The 10,816-nt window shown below is 48.9% G+C and overlaps 2 protein-coding genes across 4 annotated transcripts; both read left to right on the top strand.

Annotated features, from left to right (window-relative positions):
- Positions 1 to 326: 326 nt before the first annotated feature.
- On the top strand, positions 327 to 3,162 carry psmb4 (proteasome 20S subunit beta 4). The gene is made up of 8 exons (XM_003969150.3): positions 327 to 485; positions 1,115 to 1,241; positions 1,478 to 1,557; positions 1,630 to 1,776; positions 1,897 to 1,978; positions 2,052 to 2,168; positions 2,313 to 2,401; positions 3,027 to 3,162. The coding sequence occupies exons 1-8, from the start codon at positions 364 to 366 to the stop codon at positions 3,037 to 3,039; spliced, it is 777 nt and encodes a 258-aa protein (XP_003969199.1). The 5' UTR covers positions 327 to 363; the 3' UTR covers positions 3,040 to 3,162.
- A 348-nt stretch (positions 3,163 to 3,510) lies between these two features.
- Positions 3,511 to 10,533, top strand: rfx5 (regulatory factor X, 5). 3 transcript variants are annotated; one of them, XM_029844563.1, is made up of 11 exons: positions 3,511 to 3,550; positions 4,479 to 4,614; positions 4,711 to 4,744; positions 4,825 to 4,907; positions 4,995 to 5,117; positions 5,198 to 5,314; positions 5,446 to 5,524; positions 5,657 to 5,855; positions 5,934 to 6,013; positions 6,090 to 6,218; positions 6,353 to 10,533. In XM_029844563.1, the coding sequence occupies exons 2-11, from the start codon at positions 4,511 to 4,513 to the stop codon at positions 7,457 to 7,459; spliced, it is 2,055 nt and encodes a 684-aa protein (XP_029700423.1). In that variant the 5' UTR covers positions 3,511 to 3,550; positions 4,479 to 4,510; the 3' UTR covers positions 7,460 to 10,533. The 3 variants fall into 3 exon arrangements, with proteins under 3 accessions (XP_029700423.1, XP_011607526.2, XP_029700421.1); XM_011609224.2 differs by lacking the exon at positions 3,511 to 3,550 and adding an exon at positions 3,702 to 4,169; XM_029844561.1 differs by lacking the exon at positions 3,511 to 3,550 and having other exon boundaries at positions 3,704 to 4,614.
- The last annotated feature ends 283 nt before the right edge of the window (positions 10,534 to 10,816 follow it).

Genomic DNA, 10,816 nt, shown 5'->3' with positions numbered 1-10,816 from the left:
AGGTTGTAAAGTGCCCCGTTTATCACATATTGGCAAAAACATATTATCCATTGTTAAAATGTTAGCAACTGAACATCTGAAACCAAATAATTAAAATTATGCAGGCCACTGGTGTGCCATATTTTCCAACCACACAATTATATTTTTCAGCACCGAACCATTATGATGTCGCAAAAACAGTTTTAAAGTCTGGTAGCACTGATTGGATCTGAAATCTTTAAATTTCCGCTTATGTGGTGTCTGAGACAAGAAACGGCACGGACCTGGGCATTTGTCTGCGGGGGTATTTCCTCCCCGCCGCAGGGGGCGCTCTGACACACAACACGAGAAGCTCCGTGTCGTCATTTCCTGTACCTATTGAACATGGAGGCGTCGGGCATGAAGATGAGTTTTTGGGAAAACGGACCAAAACCCGGACAGTTTTATTCTTTTCCGGGCAGCAGAAGCGACACCGGTTCTTCATGCGGGCCTGTCCGACACACGCTGTGAGTAGAAGGTCCAGGCTGTTGTAAAGTTTCGTTATCGGGCCGATCTGAAGGTTTCGGTTGGCCACAGTGCTGTATCATCATTAGCTAACAGGCTAAGTTTACTTCTTGTCTCCATATTAACCGTTTTTATTTCCTGGTTTGGACACTTAACGATATATTTCTCAAAAGAATACCACATATCTATTGTTAAAGACGAGTTTATATTACTTTACCTTTTTAGTTCTGAGTTATTGGTGTGTTAGCTAGCGGTAATATCGTGGATTATTACTATAAATGAAAGATGTGAATAGCAGAGTTCGGTGGGATATAGCCTATATGCTAAAAAGTTATACAACATTATAACGTTTTAAATAAGAAATATGTCTGCAGCTCTTGAAGGAGATTTTAGATCGACCGAGAAATGTTGGGGTCTTTTTGGGATAAACATCATTTTCATTAATGATTTGTAGATGCAGAGATTGCTGGAAGATATTTCTCTGTGGGTGGGAGTAAACCTTGATTTACTGACCGCTCCTTACTCATCTGACTGAAGACCCTTTTATGGCAGTTTAAAGTGGGCGATTCTGCCCTTATTGCAGTCTGTCAGCTGAGTTTTTACTGATTTAAAAACTGTCTCTGTCTCCTAGCAACCCCATGGTAACGGGGACATCGGTCCTTGGTGTCAAGTTCACCGGCGGCGTCATCATTGCTGCAGACATGTTGGGCTCATATGGCTCTCTGGCTCGGTTCAGGAACATCTCACGGCTTATGAAAGTGAGTAGCTCTTGTTTTGTTCTGATTGTTTTTAAACTAACTGGACCAACATGAATTCATATTTTCCCTGACTAGATTACGACAGCTCTTTTTATTATTCCTAACAGCCAATAACTCTAACCCATGGTAGCATGCAGGGTTTGGTTGGATTTTATAGTTTACACACTTCAGCTATGAACTCCTTCGGAGGACTCGACCCCCTCTGAATGTGTTCTGATGGTTTCTGTGGCTTTCAGGTGAATAACAGCACCATCCTGGGAGCGTCTGGGGACTACGCCGACTACCAGTATCTGAAGCAGGTTATCGAGCAGATGGTGTAAGTGTCGGTGGGCTGGTAGGTGGGGATAAAGCGGTTGCGCAGGTTATGAGTTCTGTGTTTTTCGCGCAGCATAGACGAGGAGCTGCTGGGCGACGGCCACAGCTACAGCCCGAAGGCGGTCCACTCCTGGCTCACCCGAGTGATGTACAACCGGCGCAGCAAGATGAATCCTCTGTGGAACACGGTGGTGATCGGAGGCTTCTATGGTGGAGAGAGGTGACTGCTTCCTGTTGTCAGAGTCCTCTGCTTCTTGGTGTGCGCGGTTCAGACAGGTTTAGCAAACAAAATGTTGAAGTTCAGCAGTTAACCTGCTGATGGCCCTTTGGATCTGTGCAGTTTCCTAGGATACGTGGACAAACTGGGAGTGGCCTATGAGGCACCTACAGTAGCCACAGGCTTTGGAGCATACCTGGCCCAGGTGACTGAAGTCTAGAATAACTGATTAAATTAATGTTTATGGAGGGAAATTTGACAAGTTTCTGTGTTTTCAGCCTCTGATGAGGGAGGTGGTAGAAAACAAGGCAGAGATCTCCAAGCAGGAGGCTCGAGACCTGATTGAGCGCTGCCTCAAAGTGTTGTACTACAGAGATGCTCGCTCCTACAACAGAGTGAGGCAACACAGCAACATGTCCCATAACACAAACGCTCTGTCTGTCTCTCTCTCTCTTTCTTACTCTTGTTGGTAACCATGTGTTTTTTTCACATTCACCAAGCGTACAACAACTAAACTGGTATTTGTTGTGTTATCCCAGTATGAGATTGCCATAGTAACGGAGGAGGGTGTGGAGATCGTGGGACCACTGTCTTCAGAGACTAACTGGGACATCGCTCACTTGGTCAGGTGAGATTCTGAAAGCTCAACCTAAAAATGGAGCCGTGCTGCTGTTCTTCATCATATGGTTCAGTTCAGAATTGGGAAGGATCCAAATAATCAACCATACTCAGCCATTCTCATCTGACTATTGTACAGTTTTTATAGTGTATCTGACCCTCAAATTTTACATATCCTGATATTGTACAGTTGTACATTTATCCACACACATTGTACAGTGCACTATACATTCCAATATTTATTTGTAATTACATATTTTATCACTGTGCTGAGCCAAATGCAACAAAATTTCCTTCTGCACACTCCTGTGCTGAATGACAATAAAAGTTGTCTGAGTCAAAGTCAGACTGCCACACTTTTAATTGCCCCTCTGTTCACAAGGGGGAAAAATCACTAAACGTCTGTGTTTTCCTATGAATGGTTTGAAATAATCTTCAGCCCTTAAAATGAATGCCTTTATATTAAAAAATAAAATAAAAAAGAATGAGTTCCCTTGTGACTACAGTTCAACAATTTCCTCATTTTTTTAATGAGGATTTATAGAACACATTGACTCACGCTCCACCTTTTATTTGGGGTTCAAATATCCTGCTAAATATTATTGTGTCTCCTGTGTTTGTCTCTTTCTCTGCAGTGGCTTTGAATGAACTTCAGCTTTGATTGCAGCGCTCCATTGAAAACGGCCAATAGCTCAAATATCTAAGTTGTCTTTTTTTCTGATGTTTATTGTAACGTGTATAATTGGCAATAAATATAACCTTTCGATTCTAGTCTTGTTTTTCATGTCTCGTTTTTTTGAAGCGTTAAATAGATGCGCATTTGCAAACATTAGTTTAATGGTTGGGAGTTTATAATAAAATGTCTTGACTACTTTCGCTTTCACTATGTCTGCCTGGCAGCTGTTACCAGGCAGATCGAGACGGGACCAAAATCCTCTATTGTAACTGGGCAGACCAGGAAATATTGTCCAATCAGAATAATCGCCGTCAGGAAAATATCTTGGGCCGGTGGATGGAATTTCATCCGCTGACGGTATCCGGGCAGATTTGTGACCGTTGTCCAATCACAAGAGCCCCCGGCTTTGTAGTCAGGCAGACATAGCGAAGGCGTCCAATCACAAAAAAATCTGGAGGGGGTTTTTGCTGTATCGTGGCTCAGGTATTTTCTTTTCTTTTTTAAAATCAATATTACAGAAAAACTCACTTAACTGACCGTTAATGTAAGGTAGAATTAACTGTTTTTGCTGAGGGGGGGATTTGAAATGATAAACGAGCGGTAAAGACACATTAATAGGGTGTTTCTGTGTGCTAGTTGATGCTATTTGTTAGCAAAGAGCTAGCCGTTCGGGGCTAGCTAGCATGTAGCCTGTACCTAATCGCGCGGTAAATGCCACCGTTGATTAATCTGACGTCTTCCGGTCTCGTGAGGCCGATCCGTCCACTTCTGATTTCACAGAAACGTTCCCCGGGGGTGGGGGGGACGTGGAGCCGCTGTCCCCGCTAATGGGGAGGCTTCTCTGGGGTCCGCTAGGCTGTTAGCTCGGCTCTGGCATGTTGAGCGGGCTCATTTCGCGTGTGTTGTAACGGTGGCGGGCACATGACCAGCGGCGCACGGCCGCGGTTAACACCGCACACGGGCGTGACATGAGCGGCGCGGGGGGCGAATATCGGAACCGGTTTGAGGGGTACCGGCACTGAGAGAGCCGCCATGTGCGGCGACTCCGCATCCAGCTGGATCATTTGCTGCCGGCTGTCAGTCCTGTCAGGCTGGAATTCAGGTGGGAGTGAGCCGGCTGTCTGCCTGTCAGTGCCGGAGAGAGGCACCATGGAGTCCGCTTTAGTTCAGCACTGTTACCGTCTTATATCATCCATACTAACAGCCTAGATGGGGGAATAGGAACCATAGGTCTACATGGACTAATAAATAAAAAAACACAAACTTAGATTTCATCGTGTTCGACGTTTAAAAAGAATTTTAAGTTGTAAAATCGTAATGATTTAAATGTTTCAGCTCTTCCTGTTGAGTACGTTGTACATTTTACCCCAAGTTTATAGAGACCAGTACTCACTGGGTCTCCTCTGGCCAGATGGTGGCACTCAGCACTGGTTAGTTGGTCCAATGTCAGAGGACCAGCGACACCGGCGGGGGGATGGCGGCCTGGAGGAGGGGGAAGGGGACACGGAGCCAAGCATGTTGTTGCAAAAGCTCAAGAGCAACATCTCGTAAGTGCGAAAGGACACAAAGTTGTGATTTTTTTTTCCTGTGGTTTGTGAAAACCAGGTGCTACTTTTGTTTCTTTGTGGTTCTGTATTTAACAGGAAGAGTGTTCAGACCAAAGTGGATCAGATCCTGGTAAGACCACAACCATTAATGATCAAATGATACAGGTGACAGGAAGTGGCTCACCTCAGCGTTCCGCTTCCTTTCGACAGCAAGATGTTCAGCGTTTCTCTGACAACGACAAACTGTACCTGTACCTCCAGCTGCCCTCTGGACCGGGCTCTGGAGACAAAAGGTCAGAATCACCTGTGGAACCTGTACAGAGCAACAGCTGTGTGTCTCCACTGACACTGTGTGTGTGTGTGTGTGTGTGTGTGTGCAGTGGCAGCGATGCCAGTTCACTCAGCACAACAGACCAGCTTCACACCTGTAACTGGATCCGCAGTCACCTGGAGGAGCACTCAGACACCTGTCTACCAAAGCAGGATGTCTACGAGACGTACAGGTCTATAGCCTCACACACACTCACACCTGTGTATTGGATGTCCTGGGTCACCTGACTGCCTTCCTGTCCCCGTCCTTCAGGAGGTACTGTGAGAACCTGCAGTACCGTCCTCTGAGCGCCGCCAACTTTGGGAAGATCATCAGAGACATTTTCCCGAACATCAAGGCGCGGCGGCTCGGTGGCAGAGGCCAGTCCAAATATCCTTTTGATCTTTCTGACTCTGCGGGGACCGCGGGGACGACAGCCCCAGTTATTATGGGACAGGAACACTTGTCAGTATATTTGGTTGCGGTTGCTGGTTGAATTCCTTGACCTGCCTGGCTGATACGTACTGTTACAGTGGCATCAGGAGAAAAACAGTCCTCAACATGCCTCTGCTGCCCAACCTTGACCTGAAGAATGACCCGGTACACACACACTCACTCACTCACACACAGTTTCACACACTCCGACACCACCCCCCCGAACCATCTTTATTATCATTTTCTTCCTGTAACTAACATAATTGGCTGGATTATATTGCTTCTTTTCCTCCTCAGGCTGAGCTCACTGAACTGGTGCAGACATACAAACAGGAAGTGACCGAGGCGGCGTGTGAGCTGATCTGTGATTGGGCCCAGAAGATCCTGAAGCGTTCCTTCGACACGGTGGTGGAGATCGCTCGTTATCTGATCCAAGAACACATCGTGAACCCCCGCTGTAGTCAGGCTGAGCTGGTCACGTCTGCGGCACTAGCAGGTGTGTGTGTGTGTGTCTGTCTGTGTGTGTGTGTGTGTGTGTGTGTGTGTGTCTGACCACTGACTTATCTGTCTGCAGGAGGTCCAGCCAAACCTCACAAGGTCATCAGGAAACCTTCTCTCAATTCTAAAGGAGAGAACGACGGTGCTGATTCCAAGGTGCTGACTTCACGTTGGTCTGCGATCACATGACCGATGATGTCACTCTCACGTGCTTTGTCTCGTGTGTCCTCAGAGGGAACTCGGGGATTCTTCCTCTTCGTCTTTGCTGAAGGGGGACAAATCAGCTGCAGCATCCAAGTCTTCGTGTGCCGATGGTCCACCTCCTCCCTCCTCCTCCTCCTCCTCCTCTCTGAAGCCTGCCGTATGTTGACTCCTCCCTACAGAAAACGTGCTTTTGAAACGATCGGTTATCAGACGGTCCCGCCGCGATGGATCGGTGATTTAGTCGCCGATCCACCGGACGGATCGGTAACGTGCAGGTTTGCTGTGTGACAGGTGGAGGCCTTCATCAAGCAGTGGCCCAGAATCCTTCCACGAAGCTCGCTGCCCGATAAGGCCCAGCTCGCCGTCCGCTCGTCTCCGCCTTCGCTGGCTCCCAAAGACGCCGCAGTGGCGTCAGGTCCCGGCGGCGCCGCAACTGCCCCCGGTGCCGGTGGCGGGGGTGTAAAGGTGATTGCCATGGCAGCACTGCCCCAGCAGCAGGGCGGACCCGTCCCACTGATGATCCTGCCACAAAGCTGTTTGTCGTATGAGAGGGAGACGGTGGCTGCGCCGCCCCCGCCGCCGCCGCCGCCTCCTCAGCAGCAGCCTCCTGCAGCCCCCACCTCTGTGGTGCAGAAAGCACGAGGAAGCGCCAGCAAGCGTCCACTGGAGATGGTGGCGGCTGGTGGAGGCGGGGGGGTGTCGGCTGGCTCCCCGTCCGGTGCTCCTCCAGTGAAGCGGAAACGCGGGCGACCAAGAAAACCTCGGCCAGAGGAGGCGCTGGCTCCTCCTCTCCCACCACCTGCTCCTCTGCCTCCTCATGCTTCTGCCCCTCCCCCCCAGACTCCTATCATCACCTCCCTCACAGGAGGAGTTATACAGAAAGCCTCTTCCTCGTCCTCGTCCTCCTCACAGCCCGTGTTGGTGATCCAGGACCAGTCGGCCGCGGGCCTGGTTTTGAGCCCGATGCCGGCCGTGTCGGGTCCGGCCCATCGGCTGATGGAGCAGCGCGGGGTGGTGGTGCAGGACCCAGACAACCAGAGCCGCCCGCTGCTGCTGCTCCAGGCTCCATCCAACCCCAGTTGGGAGCTGGCAACGGCAGCATCCCGGACCCCGAAGGTGGAGGTCATCCAGAAAGCTCCCAGACCGGGCAACAACAGTGGTGGTGCACCTCCGCCAGCAGCACGTCTGTATCCTCCTCCTCCTCCCTCTCTTCCTCCGCCCCTGCTACACGAGGAGCAGGGGGAGGTGGAGATCACCCTAACCCCCGTGGAGCTGCCCCTCTGCCCGCCACCTCCTCCCGCTGCCCCCGTCACTGCTCCTGGCGCTCCCACCTTTTCCTCCCCCATCAGTGTGAAGGAGGAGGAGGAGGCGAGTGAACCACAGAGGGAGGAGCAGTAACTGTCACCTTTTACCTCATTGCTAATAGGCCCCGCCCCTTACCTGTCGTGGTCGAAGTCCCAGACGAATACATGAAGCCAAAAGCTCCGCTGTCCTCCATCATCTCTCTTTGCACACAAAACTACCTGTCTGTCTGTCTGCCTGTCTGTCCTCCATCCCAGCGTTGGCTGTCTCATAGCAGCCACACACTTTTTTTTTTTACAAAACAGAAAATTGGTTCAAAGAGAAACAGGCTCAGACTTTTACTGGAGCTACTACGGGTCAGAACCTTGTAAAGGTTGTTCAGTCCAGCAGGGATTCAGCTGTGTTGATGAGGTTCTCCTCTGAACAGCTTAGGTTTGCTTCGGCTCGTGTGTGTGTGTGTGTGTGTCCGGGTGTGTGTGTGTGTGTGTGTGTGTGTGTGCGGGTGCTGGGAGGATGCAGGAACATTTGCAAAACGTTTGTAGCACTCAAGTTTAGCCAGTGTAGCTGCTGTGGTTCTGGTTCCCGCTCTCTCCGACCTCCTCTTCATCGTCACTGAAGCTCCGCCCCTATGGTCAAGGTGACCGTTTCCAGATGTTGAGCTAGTCCAGTAAAGAAAAGCGCGTTCTCCACCTTGAGGAGAACACTCACCTGGGGGTTCTTGTTCGTCATCGGAGGTCAAATTAATGTCCGGGTCGCATTCAGAACCGACAGGTTGGATCAAAAAGATTTTCTCCACTTTCAGATATTTTTAGATAAAAAATTGACAAAACATTTGCGACCGTTTTTGGAGCCGTAGAGACTTTTCTGTCTCCTCCTTCTGACCCCGCGACACGGCAACAGTTTGCCTCTGTTGCCATGGTGACGTCATGTAGCTGGCAGTTGTTTGTCGGTGCCAAATGGCCTCTCAGCGATGCCGTGTTGTTGGTGCTACTGCAGTGCCTCCATCGCCCTCCAGCTCTCCATCCTGCCGGTGTGTGTGTGTGTGTGTGTGTGTGTGTGTGTGTGTGTGTGTGTGTGTGTGTGTGTGTGTGTGTGAGACCTTTGATGGCTGAGGATCAGAAGTGAAGCCAATGAAAAGTTGCACTCTTAAAAGGTTTAACTGAAAGTTCTTGTATCTTGATGCACTGAGGGCGTCCGGAGGTGATCCAGAAGAGTTCGGAACCACCTAGTGAGGAGACCTAAAAGCAATATTTCACTTGACGGGCAACACATCAGCCACAATGCTGCTCTCAAAGGCTTCGTGCCAGTTTCCATGACAACGGGCCGTCTCCAATCTGCCTGTAGTCCGGTGACACTAGCAGAACGTGTCTACAGCGGACCCGTTGGGTTGTATTAGGACTTGTTCCTCACTCAGGACTTGGAATCTTTCTTCAGGGTTTGTTGGTTTTGCACTTGGTTGCAGGTCCTGGACTGGGACCTGGTTTGGGTTTCAGACTTGTCTCCACGGTTGTGGCTCTGCTAAGGACTCTTTGACTGCTCTAGACTCAGTAATTGGACCGGAGGGGAGTTTGTTCCTGTCTTTGGACTCTGCACATGCTCGTCACTCAGAGACTCAGTCCGCAACAGACCTGAGATCAGCGACCATGTGGGTCCTGTTGGTTCAGACGTGTTTGGACAGATGTTACTGAGCCCAGATGTCAAAGTCAAATGTTGCTTTTAGTTCCTTCTCGTTCAGAATCCAGTTTGGCCCAGTTTACCAGCGTTTGGGTTCCCAGATGGTGCTGGATATTGTCACTGTGAAACATTGTTGCTCCAAGATAGCCAAACCAGTAACGGGTCGGATCATCAAAGGTTAAAGGATCAGGATTGGGGTGGGGGTACGGCGCTCTCTGATGTCACTTCCTGCTGTTTAACGCCACTACACCTGAGAACAGAGCAGGAAGTAGTTCATTTGATCAGGTGGTCGCCTGTAGAAGGCCTGTGTTCTCAGAGAGGTCCTCCAGGGGGCGCTGTCAGGTGGTTGCTGCCGCTGCTCCATGGAAGGAGACTTCACCTTGGGCACAGCGCCACCTGCTGCCAGCAGAGGGCTGCAGCAGCCGCCTTCCAGCGCCCTGGTGGTCCTCACGTGACAGCAACAGGTGGGGCCATTAATCGCACGTGGCTCATTAAAACTTTATTGAAAAAAGATTCTTGCAGAGTTCAAAAATCGAGATTCAGCAGGTTTGATTATGACGAGGCGTCAGTGATCGGACGGATCCTTGGTGGGCGCCGCGGTGATGATGATGATGATGATGATGATGATGATGATGATGATCAGCTGTTTCCTGTCAGAGACCCACTGGCACCGGAACCAGAATAAAACCATTTCAACCCAGAATAAAACCCTCCCCGCGTCTGTCGAGCGAGCAGGGTGATTCCTTTATCATCAATCAGGCCTTCCAGGTGTCGCTACCTCAGGAACTCTGGGTAATGAAGTCCGTGGGGTTCTGGCACCAAACGGAGGGTTCCGGCCCAGTTGTCTTTGTTTGCTGTTGTCCTGCTGCTTCACAATTGTACAGCTTGTTGTTGTGCAGATTTTTATTGCTTCAAAGATCTTTTTAAAAGAATCTTTTCATTGTAGAAGTCCAAGACTTCCTGCATGATCCCGTGACTGTTTTTTTTTTTTACGTTATTAACTTTCAATGTTTGTTTTCCTCTTCTGCTGACATCTGCTTTTGCACTCGAGTTCGATCAGTCCAAAAAAAAATAATGAACCTTGTTTGGAGACTCCAAAAATCAGTGAAATGCACCTTTATTTTCCCCCGTGAGACTGTTTGTTGTGACGAGAAACGGAATATTAATGTGAATCTATTTTCCTACACTGAGACTGAGGGAATAAAGGAAGAGATGTTCACGGTCCCAGTCGACTCTTCTCTACCTCCGATGGTCAAACGTGTCAGCCCACCTGGGGGCGCCACGTGCTCCACCACGGCTCAACGTGACGTTCAAGATCACAAACAAACAAACAGAACACAAACGTTACTGTAAAATAAAAACAAAATCACTATAATCAGTTGTGCTAGCATTAGCCGACTGCTACTAACAATGTTAATGGGACTATTTCAATGTTTTAACTCGATTTAAAGAATCGCTTGGAAATACAAACAAATCACCGGAAATATATATATATATATTTAATAAATTAAGAAACTACCGTCCACACTTGCTGGTGGGTGGATGAGCAGAGTACTTGTGATCCAAAAGGAAACGACCAAAAACCGGAACTCTTAACAAGTTCACGTACGTTTAAACGGAAACGGAGCGTATTCATTTTCAAATTAAAACATTTACGGAGGTGCCTATTGGTCGACCACATGATGCTATTTGTCTTTCACCTGAGTCTCTAATTGAACTTCATGTAGCACAGAAACAAATCAGTTAAATGTATAAAACAAGGCAATTACATGTAAATGT

The sequence above is a fragment of the Takifugu rubripes genome, chromosome 12 (assembly GCF_901000725.2).
Source record: "Takifugu rubripes chromosome 12, fTakRub1.2, whole genome shotgun sequence".
Taxonomy (NCBI): domain Eukaryota; kingdom Metazoa; phylum Chordata; class Actinopteri; order Tetraodontiformes; family Tetraodontidae; genus Takifugu; species Takifugu rubripes.
The sequence above is the reverse complement of the archived record's forward strand: the minus strand, read 5'-3'. Positions and strand labels throughout refer to the sequence as shown.